We start from the raw sequence: 18180 nt of genomic DNA, 5'->3' as shown, positions 1-18180 counted from the left end.
ATGACGGACCAATTAGTGGTCTGCAGTGTTTTAACATCATCTTTTAGTATCAGCTCAGCTCGAGAAAAGTTTTTTCACATAGCATGCTCTAAAAAATGAAAAGTAGACAGCGAAAATACAGCTTTTAATCAAAAATGGACAAACATTTAGGCTATTTCCCACAGGCAGTTCAAAACTAGTATGTCTCATATAAGCACTAATCTTTTGAGCAAACATACCCACTCAAATGATCCGAACTGAAGCCACAGAAAATAAATTATCTAAGAGCCCAATATGATCGATCCATTTTATTTTAGGATGCACATTTTTTCAAAAGCTCTCTCTTATGTATTTTATTTTAAATGCAACCCTCATTATTCTTGAAATGAGAAAACATTCACTATTACAGTACTTAGCATCTGTATATCATCTCTCAGTCTCCTTAGTCTCTTAGTTTCCTTCATGTTGTTGGTGTATATACTCATTCACACTTCACATCAACAGTATTAATTTATATATGTGTTGAAGCAATCGCCCTGTTCTAAACAGGCATTTTTTGAACAAGCACACAAGTAAACAGAATTCTGAGAAATCCTATGATGACATACTGTGGGATGAGCATCTAATTTCCACTTTTCATGTGAATTGTTCAGAAACAGACAAATGGGTACCCTAAGTACCATTTGAGTTCATTGTGTAGAAATTAAACATATTCCTCATTCTACTCACAAACCCCAAACTCGGCTGGAGAGGTTAAATTTCATGCTAAATTAATGACTCTGCACGTAGGACGGTAATTAATCATTTGGTGGGTCCTTTCTTCAGCTCTCACCACGCTCTGGCCCCACTCAGAGACCCCTGCTCAAAAACCATCTTGACATTTTTGTAATTACACCTTTTCTCCCCAGCACAAAGCAACTCAGCAGCTGTTGACAAACTGAGAGGTCACATTGCCACAGCACAAATATAATAAGGCTGTGCATTCAATCCCACTGGTCACAACAGTGACCAATAAAAAACTTTTCTATTTTTTCAGGCTATGAACTTACTTTCTAAGAGTTTAATTGCATTTTTATGCATAATACGAAGAGATTTGATTAGTGTCACCTATTTAGTGTAGATAAATGACCACAGCTGTTTATGTCTTGAGTGCACTGAAGTGAGAATGTAGTCATCAAAGCTCCACAACAAAAGGTTAGGAGATTTTTATTGATACAGTTTTGAGAGGGTGTAGTATTAATATATTATTTTGAAATAATATGTAGCCCATGTGGCCCGTAGCATAAACAAAAAGTTTGTTGGACTCAAAGTACATACATACATTTTAGTTAACAATCCTATGATCCCTCACCATTCATTTAAATTGACTTTAAAGTAATACATATTTAAGATTTTCATGAAATTGTCAATTTTTAATACTATTTATGATCAGCATTTTTTTAGCAATAGTTATACAATGTAAACATTCTGTAATTACCTCTCCATATAGTAGTTTATATAGATAGTGGTGGAGTCCGCTGTTACTGCACAGGATTAAAATTGCCTGCACACAAACGGTGGATTCACAGAAGGGGTTGCTGAGTGCTGAGTGCTCCAGTGTCATTGTTTTATTTAATTGATATCAGCCTCACTATTAATAATTCAGTCTTCTAATGCTGTATCAGAGTTGTATTAAGTTACTGCTAATGCTAACGCAACATCCTGCTTCATATTAAATTTATCCAAATGGGGGTATATGGGGTGGCTGTTATTGTGAGGCATTCAAAGGAAACGCAATATATTTGTCACTGCATTTGGCGCTGACAGCAGTTGTTCATCAAAAATGCATCTATCCAACAAGCCATGGTCATTTTTTGTCAGAAGATGGTTTTTAATTTTTGCAAGGGAGTAGTGAAACAAGAAGGAGTAGCCACAGTGAGAAGCTACATAAATAGTGACCTGCTGTTAGACTGACTTCTTACTTACAACATTGTTTGGCTGCACAGTCAATAGATACAGCAGCTGCACAAGGAGTTTCTGTAGTATTAAACTGCACCTGCACCAGTAACCACCAAATCAACCATGATAAAATATGAAGGATTACAACCTTCAGATTTTGGACATTCCTAATCAAGACAAGTCCTCAGAGGCATCTTGCACCATTACAAGACAATTGTGACCAGCTATGCCATGGTGCCACAATGTTGTGCTCCATGGGTTGTTCAAGAAGCTGCTTGACCAATAAAACAGGAGACAAGGCCTGCAGAAAAGCCAGTTTATCTTTGCGCTTCCTGTTAGCCTTTCTGCGCTGGCGTAGTTCCCATCACAAAAATCCCTAGCTTTTCCCTTAGCTCTCCCCTGAGTCAGGTCCAGCTTTGGAGTAGGTCCACCATCCTGTTTGATCTTCAGTTGCAGCTCAAAAGCAAGCTTAAAGTAGTAAGGTCATTATTTACCAGGAACCCGAGGTCCCCATCTCCATCCATTCAGCTAACTTGCTAACTGGTTCTGCCAGCACTACTCAGTGCAGGCAATTTTTTTTTTCATAATGACAACAGTGATCTGATTGGTGAGAAGTTATGTTCAACCCTTGTTTTGTTTTTTTAATGATGAATTGACTATTCAGTGTTGAGTTCTGTCAGTCCTGGCCTCAATCTGATTGGCTAAAGCTTTTACTTTTTTCTCCAAGGGAAGCCAGGCAAAGCTGGCCTCCTTTAAGCGATGTATTTCACTGAACACTAGACTAGCCATTCTCAACCGCTGGGCGCCATCTGGTTTTGTTTTTGTGTTTTTTTTGTAATTTACAAAAAAAACAGTTCAGTCAACACCACTCTCCGATGACACCGTGAGCAGAAGAATTGTTGACATGAGTGATGACATTAAATGCCAACTTATGGAAGGAATAAAGGCAAGCCCATACTTTGCCATGCAGCTGGACAAGTCAACTGACATTAGCAGTGCCGCTTTATTGTTAGTTTTTGTAAGATACTGCAAGGACAGAAATCTTAACGAGAATCTAGTATTTTGCAAAGAGCCTCCTACAAGAACAACAGCAGATGATGTAATACGCTACCTTGATGATTACTTCACCAAAAACGGTCTTGATTGGAAATACTGTACAGGTGATTGCACAGATGCGCTGCATCAATGACAGGAAAACATTGTGGTGTTGTCAAACAGATCCAAGGGAGGGCGCCAGATACCAAGTGGGTGCACTCTTTCTTACATAGGTTCAAGTCTAGCAAAAAAGCAGATGTCACCAGAAGTGCATTAAGTCATGAACGTGGCTGTGAAAACTGTTAACTATATTAAGAAAAATACACTCAACTCAAGGTGTTTTGCTGCTCTGTGTGAAAGACTTGATGTAGATCATTTGCAGCTCTTGTTCCACAGTGAAGTAAGGTGGCTTTCAAGAGGACTTGCACTTAATCTCCTTTTTGAACTGCTAAAAAAAGTGCACAGATACTTGACCAGTTAAATCAGCTCAGTATATCAATGTAAGGCAGAAACAGCAAAGTGTTTTAGGTTTCAGACAAATTTGAGGGCTTCAAGAAAGAACAGGAGAGTGAAGGAGGGATGATATGACATGTTCTTAGTCCTAAGGGAAACTTTGGAAGCCTCTCCTCATGTCAACATATCCAATGCTATAACCCAACATCTGACTCAGTTGTCATGAAACTTCCCAGAGGACCAATGGAAACCTTTGGATTTTGTACTCTTTCTATGTGGATCCTGCTTCAGAAGACATGGCTCTGTCCACTGTGTTAGAAAATGAACTGATGGAACCGTCAGCAGACGGCAACCTGAAGCTTCAGCTCATACAAGTTGACCTTCTGGATACTGGCCGCCAGTCAATATCCCTCTCTTTCGAAACAGGTGGTCACATTTCTGTTGCCTTTCACCACCACCTATTAATGTGAGTCAGGGTTTTCCTTTGTGACTGTCACAAAATCAAAGGCAAGGAACAAACTGAAAGCAACTTTGAAAGCTACTTTGCATGTCAGCCTCTCACCCATCCCGCCATGACTTAATCTCGTTATTTCCCAGAGGCAAGCCCAAGTGTCTCACTGAGGGTAAACAGGATATTTATTTTGGTTATTACAGCTGACAGTGGCATAACACATATTTATAGCCCAGTTTATTTTTACTCCTTTTTTTTTGGTCGTGTTATGGTTTTTTTCTCATTTATATGGGAAAGTAGCAGTAACAAACAGAAGTGGGCCTTAGGTTACAAAAGGTTGAGAACGCCTGCACTAGACAGAGCAGAGGACATTGATTACACATTGTAATGCACGCAGCAGAGGGGAACTGTTTCGCTTGCTACACCAGCTAAAGAATAAAAATCTAATACGTGGAATGTTTTGATAACAAGGGAAATGGCAAAACTCAGTAAAAGACACAGATGTGGGAATAAAAAAAAAGTTATTTATGGGGAGGCCAGGCTTCCTTTGGCCTCCAAGAGAAACTGCCTCTGCAACAATGAAGGATGGAAGAATGTCCCTCCTCTACAAGTAGAGGTGAGTAAAAAATAAAAGATTTATTTCTTGATGCCCACAGTGACACATAGTCTTCTCTGTCCCTGCTGCCAATGGCCCACCATGTTGTCTTTAAAACATATTTTCTTGTGAAGTGATCCATCAAATGTTTTAGTCATTGTTATTTTGCAAAAGGTTTATACATTGTTTTATCTATATTCTGGGGAGCATGATCACTTAAGTGTTGTCTTAATTACTTCACTTTGATGGAGGAGGGGCATTTTTTTTATTTTTGGGGACAAAAAAATACCATGAAAGTGTTAGTTATGGGTAAATCGGAATGAAGTGCCCTATAGAGTTCCTCTGTATGTAACAATCTAGAATGGCATGCCCTCATGGGTGCCATTTCAGTGGAAGAAAGTGTGATAGTGCCCTGTAAAGTACCCCCACAAGACGTAATGCAGTGCCCTTTGAGTTGCCATTGTAATGGGGTGAGCTGGAGGTTCTGTATGGGTGCCCTTCCAGTGAAAAAAAGTGCCATTTAGGGTTCCCCTGAGTGCAGAATTGGGTGGTCTTTCAATGAAAAAAAAACGATGAAGTGCTCTATAGGGTTCTCTGTATGGGAGAAAAACATTGTGACGTGCCCTTCCAGTGAAGAACATGAGATACTTTGCCCCATAAGATGCCCTTGTGATGGAGTGATATGATATGATCACAAGCTGACTGGCTTCCTCAGTAATATTTGCCAGGCACCACCACTGATAATGATAGGAGCCAGAACTGCTAAAAAACAAAAACTATTTTCCTGACAGGTGTCCACTTGTTGTGAATAATGACAGTTCTCTGTCAGAAGCAAAGTCAAAAGGTGCATGAGCCTTGAAACTCTCTGAAGGAGGAGGTCAGCAAAGTGTCTGACTTTTCATTTGAGATTGCTGTTCATTTTCCATCTCCTAACAACAGTTAATGTTTTGTTGTTGTTTTTTTTTTACAGCAATCACATACTCTCTTCAACCATAAACAAATAGTTTTTGTACCTGATTCTAATCAAACCTTAACCACAGAGGTGGAAGAGGTGTAGAACATAATAGGAATCACTTTTCTAATGGTCATTTGCAACAGTTTTAGAAAGCACTGACAAACAAAGTCTTCTTGCTGATAGCCAGATCAGAAAATATTCATACTCTGCACATAAATCACTCTGAACAGTGAAGCCCAAACATCCAACTGAGGTATAAGAACAAGAAGAAAAACTAATTTTTGAGTGAAGGGGGACTTTAAGAACACAATATTAGATGCCAATCGTTGCCATATTTGATACAGGATTTGGTTTAATGCACTGACCACAGATTGAGAATGATTAGGTTTTCCTGTTGCAAATGTGAAATTTTACTGCCAAAATATGAGTAAAGAAAAGAATTCAAGGCTCCTGTTGCTTACAGGTACAGACATCAACAATGGGAGCCTTTTCAGTCATGAGTCTGGAATACTGATTTTGTTTTCCAGCTTCTCCTACTCCCACCTGGGTCACACAGCATTGCAAATCACACATTTTTCAAGGAAAGGCACAAAAAAAATCATAAATCAACTATCAATGCAGTTTACTGAATATCAATACTTGTGACCCCCATCAGCACTTTCCATATGCATAGACAATTACCTGCCTAATTGTGAAAATGAAAGAGTCCCACACAAAAGAAAATCACATGTATTCAAACAGGCCTGCTCATTCAGCATGGAAAATTATGCATGCTGTAATTAATTTGCCGTTAAGGTTGGATTGATGTCGCCTTCATGATGCAGACAACCAAGCCATAATTGCCTCTGGTGTTGCATTCACAGCTTTGCCTCATTACTGAAACAGATGCTAATTTAGCGGAGTGGCTGCAGGTTGACAGGTGTGTGAAGTGAGTGTGTCTCCGAATGGATTGTTCCGCTGTGTTGAGCTACGTGCAAAGTGCACTGCAGAGGGGAAGCAAGGAGTGGAAAATACATCATAATATGCAACGGCATGTTCACCAGGAGAAAATATATTTTCCTTTTTGGTGGCGCATCTTTTAATCGTAATGAATGGAACAGGCACTAATTGGTATGTGAGGAGAAAAACACTTAATGGCTTGGGAAAACAAACCGTTCTGCTGAATTATTAAGCTGTTTAACTAAATAATTTACTTTTGGACCTCTTAGTTTTTCCCGTTCTTCTTTCATTAGGCTAACTGCCAGGCTCCTTATAAATCTTCTAAAGGCATTTAATAACTCAAATGAAGAAAATTGATATTTGAAAAGATGTTTATTCTTTCCATTAATATATTTAGTGGCAACATCTTCAGCTATTTAAGAAAACTATACTCATACAAACAAACATGAAAAACTACAAAATATCATTTTGTTCCTCAGAAGTTCAGTTCTTTCATGACATTACCATCCCAGTCAGAGTCCACTATCTCTCTTCCAATAACCAAGGGCCTCTTGCAGATTCAAATATGACCTCACATCTTCTTCGCCCGTTTCTTGGGTCTCTGGTTGAAGACGGGCGATGTGCCCATCAGGGAGTCGGGTGAATGCGAGGCGTAGCTGCCGTCCGATGCCGCGCCTCCAGGAGACGGTGCCATGGCTCCTCCCGACTCGCTCATGGTGGACATGGGCCCCCCCTCTTCAAAAACGTCTCCACCCAGGACGCCGTGGTGATGGTGGTGGTGGTGGTGATGCCCGGAGCCCTGGCCCTCCTCGCCGTCTTGAGGCTCCATTTTCACCTGCGGCCACAGAGGGGAGTTGTTGGCCACACCCCCACCTTGTAAGAGGGGAGAAAAAAGTTTTAGCAAAAGTGATTTCACACCGAAGGATTGGTTATATCCACTGTGTTAAAAAAGTAATCTTAACTTAAAGCATGTGGCTGCCCTCAGTGTGAAAGGTGCTCAGGTGGTTCTCAAAATTCTAACCATGTTTCACATAAAACCTTCATTCTGCAGGAGAAAATTTGCTTTTAGGTGTTTATATTTGTATTTGTTTAGAAGAGGGAGAGATATAAGCCCTAGTAAAACTTTGACAACTACCCCTGTGCATTCTGATCATTAGAGTTAGTTGCACTGAGAATAGTGAAAATTGAATTAAACTGTTTGTTTGATTGGTCTATTGAATATCTGTCCGTCCTGGAGGAGGGATAATTCCTCTGTTGCTCTTCCAAAGCTTTCTTCCATTTTTTCCCAATTAAATGTATTTAATTAAATAAGAGTCTAATTAGGTTAATTCTTAACAAAAACAGATTATACATTTGAACAGGAATGCTAGCCTCACCTGAGGTGTGAGGAGAATGGTCGCCATCCAGGCCTGAGGCAAGCCTCTCGCCATGGGCTCCGAGGACTCCCATAGGCAAAGCCTGGTCCCCAGAGGCCAGGTCGGCCTCAGGTTCCTCGCTAACAGGGAAGGAGATGTCACTCATGGGCTCCTCCTTGATCCTGGGGGGCTTGGAGTCCTCCAAAGCCTTTTCTGGATTCACCAGCCGCTCGTATTCTTCTGACAGTTCCTTACTGACCTGGAGATGGAAAAGCTTTTTTATTCCATTTCACTGGTTTTAGGTTGGATAGATGGTGAAATAATATAAGATGGCATGGATGATCTAGTATTAAATATTATTCTTTCCTAGGATTAACACATGAAAATACATTATCATGTTACTGTGGATATATAACAATAAACATAAAGGCAGATTGTGGACATAAATCTGTTTAATCTCTTCCTGCTCTTCACAGCACTCATCACTTACATGAGTACATGTTTAGAAGTCATGTTGGCACCGAGGACGGTGAATCTCTCAGTTTGGTTCCTGTCTCACTTCTAAGCAGCTTGTACTCAAGTTGCCATATGGTGTATTGTTCTTACTCCTATTAAGTACTTCATGCTTCCTGAGATGATTCAGCATTGTTGTGGTGAAGCCACTGCATCAAACACTGACAACATTTTTTTGAGGTTTTTCAGCATGTGATTATATTCTTTATGGATTCACCTGCTGATTATTTTAAGATGACTTATTTAGTCTATGAAATGTTTAAAAAAATGGCTGTCAAAGCTTAAGATAATGTCTTCCAGTTTCCCCCAGGACACTGACCAGCAGACATGGCAGTGTTGAGGGTTTTTTTTTTAAGATTAACAAATCAGATTGTTGGTCTCTACTTTTCCAAACAACATAGTCACGTGCTGCCCTGATTGATAACTGATAAGCGAACATACGATGTAATCAATCAGTCGCCTGCTGAGCTGAATCAGACAGATCCTGATGGATCTCTTTTGTAATCAATGCAGAGACAAGATGAGGGTTGAAACTGTTGTCTCAATCATTACATACATGGTCTTTGTGTGGAGTAGTGTTGATGTAGGTTAACTCTTTATTTCAGGCAAGGTGGGCCACCTCTACTATAAAATGCTGTGAGAAACCTTGTCTTCAAAAGATATTCAATTTACAATGATAAAAAATTGAGCAAATCTACTAGAGAAACTGGAACAAGATAATGTTTTGTTTACTTAATGACTAAATTAATTAATTAATGACTTAAACAATGAATTGATTTTTAAATTGTTATATGTGATTCATTTTCTGTTGATAGACTATTTGATAAATCACTTAATTGTTTCAGATAGAGATGAGAGAGACAGCATGAAGAAACCATTCCAGCAGCTAGTCTATGTCACAGCTCCCACTCTGCTATTTGTGCACTACATAGCAAACTGCTTCAGCATGCAAATCAAATTGCAAAAAATGATATGAAGTGCCATAAATAGGAGAGGGCAAAACAGATAAAATCATTTATCGTGTTTTATATAACTTTATATCATAATATTTACAATGGTATCCTACATTTTCTGGAAATTTAATTGAGAAGCTGTTTTTGAATTATATAAACTGGCAGTTTTGGCAGAGTTTTTTCCTAGTCTGGTAAATTAAATATTTGACATATCAAGGTACTTCATCACATTAATTCAAAATCCTATAAAAATTACCATAAAGCACTCCTGCTCATTGATTTGTAACATTGTCCATAATGACTTGCAACCACAGATATTAAAGGGATAGATAAGACACCACAGTATAAACAGTATGATAAAATCTCTGACGGTTGACAGATTTATATTGTGTCGCATACATATTCCCATCCCCCCATATACCATCATATCCCCTAACCCTATATGACCAGTTATTACCTATTCCCAGCCTCACCTGCAGCATATAGCTGTGATAGTCCTTGATGCGCACTTGCCAGAAGCGTTGCAGGGCCAGCACACTGCCGATGCCCACCTCATGGAACACTTGTTCCACCACATCTGGAAAGGGACTGGCCCCTAGCCGCGCCTCCCGGTCCACCGCCACGCGTAGCAGGCGGGTCAGGCGCAGGTAATGCTCGTGGACCAGGTCAGTCATGGTCTCCAGCACGCTCTCCTGAGCGCACTCGAAGCCAGCGTGGGCCAGGATTGTGGCTACTGACTGATAAAGGAGCTGCCTGCAGGAGGGCCAACTCAGCTCTGTGACGGGCTCGCCTTTACCCCTAAAGACGCAGGAAGCAGAGGAGAGAAAATTGAAAGGAGCTCAATGATGTCTAGTTACTTAATGACTGAGATTATGTTTGTGACATGTTAGATATGTAAAAAAAAACAAAAAACATAAACTATAAAATCTAAACTGTGATTGGCTGATGAGCCTACAATTTAGATGCATGAGAAGATATGGATGGTATTTAATAACAAAAGAGGAGTGCACTCATGGCTCAGCCACACAGCCAGATTAACTTACTTATAGAAGTCGCTTTCAGGGTCACTGTGGCGGAGCTGGAAGGGTTGCCGGGGGGCTTTGCTGTCAATCGGTAGCAGGTCATCTGGCATGACAGGTGGGGTTGGAGGGCGTAGGGGCAGGTTGGTATCGGCATCCTCCAGCCTGCTGCCTCCCTCAGAGGTTGTGGAACTCTGACCCTGACCCTGGGCCTGGGCTGCTGCCAGCAGGCCACGGAGACGGCGGGCATGCTGACACAGCTGCACCGTGTGGATGGTGAGGCTGCAGGGCTCTGAGGGGATGTCCAGCATCGTGGTGGGCCGCGGACGCTGGGCTGAGGGCTGGTGCAGGGGAGGGTCCTGCATCTCCACCGAGCGAAACTCACGCTGGAGCAAGTCAAAGGAGCTGCGACTGGGAGGAGCCCCTGCAGGTCCAGGGATCTCGCCCCAGTAACGCATCATGATGAGAGATCAAAGACACGAGCTAGATTCAAACTCGTATCGAGTCTGGAAACTGGAAAGGAGGAGAGAAAGATAGCAGTGAACAAGTCAAGGATGTGTTGAGTGTATGCAAAAGTGGATTTCAGAGATCGTAACGACGCAAATCAAACTTTGCTGAGAATAACTTCAATTACATTTTTAGAAAACCTGTACTCTACTACTGGGCTGCCCCAGAAATCTATCAACCGCCTCCACCGTCTACAAAATACCGCAGATAGGGTTCTTACAAGTGGACAACGGACAACATATAAATACCTATAACAGCACTATTATTGTCTCCTGACACTTGTCTTTATGATGCTAGAAGACGGTGAGAATAACAGCCAATCCTAATGTAGATTACCATCTAGCTGGAAAGTTATTGTAAAAAAAACTACGATTTGGTGTACTTGACGTATGCCGAATTAAAGAGTAAGTCGCTGTTTGGCTTAATCTCAGAAATCAAGGTTTAACGTTTATGTCTGTTTGCCGAACAGAAAGACAACACAGGATGTCAGGAGTCTGACTGGAGTTTGGTGCGGAAACAAACAAGAAACATATCAGCAAACACAACGGCTAAGCTACATGCTAGCCGCTAAAGCACCTAGTATGCATGTTATATGTTATATCATATTAAAAGGTGAAAAATGCAACAGTAACTCACATTAATCAAAGATGGATGAAGCGTTACTAATGAGGTTTGTATCCCGGAACAGTTGCGCAGGAACTAAGCTTTCCTGTCCTTGTTGCAAAACATTCCGGTGAAGATATTTGGTTCCGCAACAAAACATTTTTTTGGGGGGGACATGGGTTAATTTGTGATTTCTTTAAACATGGCATGTAGTTCTATTTTAAAATTTTTCTTTCAATGATACATTTGTAGAGTATACTTATTCTTGGTTGTTTTTGAGAGTTTCATAGAGGCTTAAAAGAGCCCGGGCAAAGTTCACAGACGCACCACTTAAACATGGCCGCCTCGCCGCCGTCAGACGTGAGCGTGAAAAATAAAGATGAAGACATGAACTCTGCTATGGAAACGGACGAGTGCTTGGCTACTGAGAACGGGGGCGACGCCGAAAAGAAAGACTTATCGCAAACTGAACCAGAAACAGAGGAGCCTTTTAAAAAACCGGCTCTTTTCGCCGTTAAACGCGGCAACGTCACAGCTCCGTCCAAAGCTGCCGCGGTAGAAACACGAAGCATAAAAGAAAACAACAAAGCTCAGGATGGAGACACTGCTGCGGATGCACCTGTAGGTCCTGCAGGTGAGAGCAAAACCTCCAAAAAGGGGCAAGAAGAGAACAGAAAGGATAAAGACAAAGAGGTCGCTCCTGTCAAAAGTAAACCAGAAGCTAAACCGAGGGTGCTTCCTGCTAAAGGCCCCCCAGCTGGCAAATTCCCTCCGCTCCCATACACAGAGCCGTCCTGGGGAGGCAAGGCTCCAGATGACTCGTATTCCCTTGAAATCCTCAAGAACGGCGCCATAGTAGACACGGTGCACCTTACACACACGAGCTACTTCGTGGTTGGGCGATTACCTGTGTGTGACGTCTCTCTGGAGCATCCCTCCATCTCCAGGTACCATGCCGTGATTCAGTACCGCGGGCAGCCGGGGGAGGGACAGTCTGCCGGGGAGGAGAGGGGGTTTTATATCCAGGACCTGGGCAGCACACACGGCACCGTGGTGAACAAGAACAGGATCCCCCCGAAGACCTACATCAGGCTCCGTGTTGGACATGTGTTAAAGTTCGGTGGGAGCACGAGGCTCTTTATCCTGCAGGTAAACAATGCTTCACACCTACATACTCACATATGAATACATGATCAAGAGAACACAGACTTAGCATATAAAAAAAGTAGGGATGTGTCAAAATAGACTTGACCACAGTTAAGGGCGGACTATCTATCTTTGACATATTTTAACACATGAATCGATCCATATAATATCATTCTCTAATTATATTTAGAGCTTTTTGCTTTTTTAACGTATTTTTAAATTTTCTTTCACTACAAACTACTAAAAAATGTAAGAAAATAAATACAAAAAGTAAAAGAAATCCTCAGATTAAAAGCTCACAAGCTATATTTTTATTGCTATGTTACCACTCTTCTGCAGCTTCTCACAGGGTTTAAACTCTGTCCAATGAGCCAATGATTCAAGCCCTCAAAAAGCCATTATTACCTACTTTTCTAAAGCATAAAGCTTAGAGTGAAGTAAGACAGGTCCATGATTAAAAAAAGATTAAAAACTGTGCTTTATATCTGATTTTACTGGCTGTGTTTCTTGGTTACATCTGCATCAGAAGTGAGCTGCAAAATCATGTTAATTAGATTGAATAACCGTCTGACTACACTGTGGGATTCTCTTTGAAAAAGAGATTATTCACAATGTGGAGGGCCTGCATGACATTTACATCCAGCAACTTATTATCATTTAAACAAATTAGAGCTGCAGCTAACAATTGTTTTCATTATTGATTATTGTGCTGCTAATTTTCTCAATTAACTGAGTTATCATTTGGTCTATAAAATGTCAAGAAACAGTGAAAAATGTCAATCACAATTTCCTAAAGCCCAAGGTGACATCTTCAAATTGCTAGTTTTGTCCAACAGTCCAGAACCCAAAGATACTTACTATCATGTAAAACAGGCAATTAATTTTTAGAAATGTGTCATAAGTTAGTGCTAGAAAAGGTTGTTGAGATGTAGTGTGAAAAAGTGGTTTTCAGCTTGTGGCAAAAGAGGAGTAATGACTCTGCTGTTGGACTAGAGTGGAGACATCATTGCAGAACAGAGAAGAGACTTGACCAACATGAGCGACCACAGAATCCTCTGAGTGATTAGACAGTTAAACATCCAGAGGAAGAGGAAAGCAATGGTCAGGCCAGAGTGTAGGCTTGGAGCGAGGAAGGAGCAGTTCTCTTCACTGTCCCGATCTGTATGTGAGCAGCAAGACGGAGCCGGTGTAGTGAACTCTTACATTGTAGTGGCTTTAGGAAGGGATCTCTGCCTTTTCTCAGTTATAGCAACCAATCACACTTTCAGTGTACATATGGGCATGTGAGCATTGTTTGAAGACAAGCTTTCAAAGGAGTTAAATAGAAGAGAAATATCTTTTAACTTCTCTTCTTTTCCCAAGAAACTATTAAGCATTCTTTCCCTCAAAACATACCAATAAAACACCTAAGAATCCTCCTTAAGCATGCCTACAAATCATGTCTACATATCTGCTGGGATGCAGAACAACTCTTGGATCTTCTCTCTTCTTCCACAGGGTCCAGACTTTGATGAGGAAGAGGAGTCTGAGCTGACAGTGACAGAGCTGAGGGAGCGAGCCAGGAAACAGAAGGCAGAGCTGGAGAAGAGGATGATGGGAGACGGTTCTGACAACGAAGATGACAACGGGGAGGAGGAGGAAAACGGGGAAGGCAAAAGCAAGAAGGGCCAGAGCAAAATGTCGAGTGAAGATTCAGGCTGTTCTTGGGGAATGGGTGAGCATTTATTTGTCTGATCAGCAGACCTGCACCTCTGTGACACACGTTTAGGATTAAACTACATCACGCTCAGCAGCATATTACTGTGAGTGAGGTGGAGTCAACTTTCTCTTAAGTAAGTAACTAAAGAAGCACGTTAATCCTTTTATTCTCTTCTTTCCTTTCACTCCATGCGCCTCCCTAAATCCACCCCAGCAGACGAGGAGGCGCTCCCAGAGGAAGACGAGAACGAGGAAAACCCTTTTTCAACCGAGTTCCATGAAGACCAGGAAGCTGCCTACCTGAAAGACCCCAAAAAGGCTTTGCAGGGCTTCTACGACAGGGAAGGTGAGAGGAGTTCTTGTTGAGAGGAGCCAAGATGTCTGAGATGATGTGCAGATAGAAAGAATATCTTAAATATCCTGACTTTTATCTCAGGGGAGGAGCTGGAGTTTGAGTATGAAGACAAAAGCCACGGCAGCTGGCTCTGCAGAATAAAGTAAGTGACATGAAACTTCTGATTCGTGATAATGAAGGTAAAGACAAGATATTTCCTGTGGCTCAGTCCGTGTCGGTCTCTCTGTCAGGCTGCCGGTGGACGATGCCATGGGTAGACAGCTGGTTGCCGAGGTGACCCACACAGGGAAGAAGAAAGACGCAGCTGTCCAGTGCTGCCTGGAGGCCTGTCGAATGCTGGAAGCCAGAGGGCTGCTGCGCCAGGAAGCAGGTGTGAAATACTTGAAAGGGCGAATTCTGAACCAGCATGTGGAGAGTTTACAGCTTGTTGGGAGGATTGTAATGAGAGTTCTTCCTGCATGTCATTCCCAGTGTCCCGCAAGCGCAAAAAGAAGAACTGGGAAGACGAGGACTACTACGACAGTGACGATGACACCTTCCTGGACCGGACAGGCACTGTTGAGAGGAAGAGGCAAGAGCGGATGAAAAAAGCGGGAAAGATTGAGGAGCGGCCAGAGACCTATGAATCATTGGTAAAAAAAAATCTGCTATAATCACAATAGAGAAGTTAAACATAGATCTTGAATACATAAATCCTGATATCAAAATGGTAACAAAGCTGCTGAAACTTGCCAGAATGCTGGTTTTCTGTCATACTTTCATACTTTAAACTGATATAACCATGAAACAGGTATTACATTCCATTCTGTGTTGTATTAAAATGTCTTAAAATCTTGGATGAACGCTTCAAAACTTTCTGTTGCCTCGTTCATGTATTCACTTTTCTCACAGGTGGCCAAACTGTCAGAGGTGGAGAAGGAGTTGGCAGAGACACAGAAAAAGCTCAGCGCTGATGTCAAAGGTGAGTCATCATCACCTGTGTGTTCACCGTCCTGTGGTCGGAGGTCACACCTTCTTAAAAAGCCCACTCTCTCACCCGTGTGCTCTGTGTGTGTCTCACTTTGCTCGTCGCCCCCCTCTCAGGCTCGTCCGGCTCTTCCACCGAGGACACCCTGGATGCCTTCATGGTCGCGGTGCGGAGTGAGGCGGCGATGGACGCCGTGGAGCGCAGGAAGCTTCACGTGCACGTCGCTGACCTGCGCAAAGACGCCCAGCGGCTCCGCAAACTGGTGGAACTCACACGTCCCGCGCAGATGCCCTCACTGCTCCCCAGGTGAGACTCATTCACAGAGTCACATGAGATTTTATGGAATATCCCCAAAAAATCTCACAACTGTTTTTGTCCTGAAATATCATTAAAATTTACATATACATTCAGCTAGAGTTAACTGAATGTGTGATGTGGAAATACTGAATATTGACATAAAGAAACAGCAACATATTCTATTGTCTGAGTGTCCTTTAAGTAACATTTAGGTGTGTTTGGGTGTGATAGTGGTAGCTCAGAGGCAGAGAAACCTAAGAGGACCTTACCACTGTTTGGAGCCATGAAGGGTGGAAGCAAATTCAAACTGAAGACTGGTACCATCGGGGTCAGTGTTGTTTGTTATGTTTTGTAACTCAGTCTAATCACTGGACACTTTTTTCCTTTTGAAAAATGTCTTTTGCTCAGCCTCTGTTCTCTGTCGTTGGTGTTCTTCTCCTCTTGTGTAGAAGTTGCCTCCTAAGCGTCCAAACTTGCCCGCAGAGCTCTTCAACATGAGAGAGCTTCCACCCAGCGGAGAGGAGGAAGAGGAAGAGGAAGAAGAGGAGCAGGAGGAGGCTGAGAAAAACGAGAACGATGATGATGATGATGATGATAAAGAGTGTGCAGGTATCACTGAGCCTTACATTGACTCTGAAGAGTCCAACACCTCCGTATCCAGAGAGAGATCCCCCTCAGGGCAGCACAGAGAGCAGCCGGCACCGACTCAACAGACAAAGGGTTAGATATCAAAATGACTGTTTACTACCACAGAGGAATATACTATTTTAATATACTTTTAAAATCTTGTTATAGTATGTTTATACTTGTAAGTTTTAATAATGAATATCTCATAACGCCACTGGGTGGCAGTAGATCTGTGTAATACATACATTGTTTGCTGTGTTTGCTTCCATATGCCCACAGACAGATCTTGGTTTTCAAAACCTCTTTTTAATTGATGAAATGTTTAACAGTGCTTTGATGTAGTTTCTCATGTTTTCTTATTATTATTTAGCATTTTAAATAGAGAGTAATCTCCTTATGAGTCTCACCTACAATGTTAAAGTCATTAGAGAACTGTAGATCACTGCACATCTCCAAATAATCACGTCTTTTATTTTTGTGTGATTTCATATCAGAACAAAGCCACAAACGGAGGAGAGACAACCAGTCTGTTGAAGCAGCGGAGCAGGTTCCTCCACAGAGCAGCAAACAGGCCCCGACCCCATCCGGCGCAGGTGGGAATCAGTGTTTTATTAAATCTGTGCTCTCTAACACTCCAGTGATGCTGGTGAAGCAGCTCTAACCTCACTACATCTTCTCTAGAGTCCAAAGCAGAAGGAGACACACAGCCCGGCCCCAGAAAGGCAGTGAAGAAGAAAGTCATGGGCCCCAGCAGGGTAAGCCCTCTCACACACACTCACACACACACACACACACACACACACACACACACACACAGGAATAAACATTTAATTCTAGCATACAGGAAAGCGTGTGTAAATTAAATGTACTCATCGGTTTGTCTCCACAGCCACCTGTGCAGCTCTCAGGACAGTATCCAGAGGACGATCCTGATTATTGTGTCTGGGTGCCTCCTGCAGGTAAACAGACTGTCACACTTACTGACCAACTGATCCTCAGTCTGTCATTGAGTATGTTACACATGACATGTGAACTTAAACCTGCTTGTTCTGAGAAGTGTGACATTTAGCCTGAATGGGCTTTGTTTACTTTGTGAATAAGGACAATATGTAGAATCCAGATATGAATAAACTGTGCAGAACAATACAGGACACAGTGCACTTTTCATACGTTGCATGTCAGTGAGCTACTGAGCTCAGGGATTGAAGAGGAAAAAAAAGAGATTCTTAAGGACATGGTGAGAGGAAGTAAACAGGCTTTCATGGTCCATTTGTGCAGCAGAAATTGCAGCGACATTTTCATTGCTCACTAAGGAATGCAGATCAGACTCGCCTAAAATGATAAGATAAGCTGGAATAAAATCAACTTTGAAATGGCTGCCAAATAGAGGATTGAGGGTCAGAACTAATTGCACCGTGATTTGATTGGTTTGATGATTGCATACAAGTCAACAGTTGGGGAGCTGTACATTACTGATGATCATTCTAGCTTGATATATTTAGTCTTTTGTAGAATTTTATTAGTTTTCTTTGAATATATGTTTTGAAAATGTGTGAATGTGAATTGATTTGATGCTAAATGTTGCTTTTCTTCACTCACAGGTCAGACCGGAGATGGCCGCACACACCTAAATGAAAAGTTCGGCTACTGAGAGGAAACATAAGAGCAGATAAAAAATTTTTTTTAAAAAACCCCAGCAACACACAGCCTCCAGTGTCTTCAGCTCTGACCATCAACCCTTCGCCCATCCCACTTCCTGTGTGTGTGGTTCAACTCTTAACAGACCAGCAGAAGT

The 18180-nt window shown here is 41.9% G+C and overlaps 2 protein-coding genes across 2 annotated transcripts; one reads left to right on the top strand and one right to left on the bottom strand.

Annotated features, from left to right (window-relative positions):
• Positions 1–6698: 6698 nt before the first annotated feature.
• Positions 6699–11451, bottom strand: supt7l (SPT7 like, STAGA complex subunit gamma). Its single transcript, XM_044376010.1, has 5 exons — positions 11329–11451; positions 10210–10698; positions 9640–9964; positions 7722–7959; positions 6699–7218 (listed from the first exon to the last, which is right to left on the bottom strand). The coding sequence occupies exons 2-5, from the start codon at positions 10644–10646 to the stop codon at positions 6917–6919; spliced, it is 1302 nt and encodes a 433-aa protein (XP_044231945.1). The 5' UTR covers positions 10647–10698; positions 11329–11451; the 3' UTR covers positions 6699–6916.
• A 129-nt stretch (positions 11452–11580) lies between these two features.
• Positions 11581–18069, top strand: LOC122998954 (solute carrier family 4 member 1 adaptor protein). Its single transcript, XM_044376009.1, has 14 exons — positions 11581–12444; positions 13939–14155; positions 14357–14485; positions 14576–14636; positions 14725–14864; positions 14966–15126; positions 15386–15455; positions 15578–15767; positions 15990–16086; positions 16208–16478; positions 16880–16978; positions 17067–17140; positions 17275–17344; positions 17987–18069. The coding sequence occupies exons 1-14, from the start codon at positions 11632–11634 to the stop codon at positions 18034–18036; spliced, it is 2442 nt and encodes an 813-aa protein (XP_044231944.1). The 5' UTR covers positions 11581–11631; the 3' UTR covers positions 18037–18069.
• The last annotated feature ends 111 nt before the right edge of the window (positions 18070–18180 follow it).

This window comes from Thunnus albacares, chromosome 15 (assembly GCF_914725855.1).
Source record: "Thunnus albacares chromosome 15, fThuAlb1.1, whole genome shotgun sequence".
NCBI classification, from domain to species: Eukaryota; Metazoa; Chordata; class Actinopteri; order Scombriformes; family Scombridae; genus Thunnus; species Thunnus albacares.
This window is presented reverse-complemented; position numbering and strand designations above follow the sequence as displayed.

Coding starts and splice junctions, on each gene's coding strand:
- LOC122998954 (XM_044376009.1), top strand. CDS start 11,632: ATGGCCGCCTCGCCGCCGTCAGACGTGAGCGTGAAAAATAAAGATGAA. Junction 14,156..14,356: donor AGGCTGTTCTTGGGGAATGG/GTGAGCATTTAT, acceptor CCACCCCAGCAG/ACGAGGAGGCGCTCCCAGAG. Junction 16,979..17,066: donor CCCGACCCCATCCGGCGCAG/GTGGGAATCAGT, acceptor CATCTTCTCTAG/AGTCCAAAGCAGAAGGAGAC.
- supt7l (XM_044376010.1), bottom strand. CDS start 10,646: ATGATGCGTTACTGGGGCGAGATCCCTGGACCTGCAGGGGCTCCTCCC. Junction 7,960..9,639: donor ATCACAGCTATATGCTGCAG/GTGAGGCTGGGA, acceptor TTCCATCTCCAG/GTCAGTAAGGAACTGTCAGA. Junction 7,219..7,721: donor CCATTCTCCTCACACCTCAG/GTGAGGCTAGCA, acceptor CCCTCTTACAAG/GTGGGGGTGTGGCCAACAAC.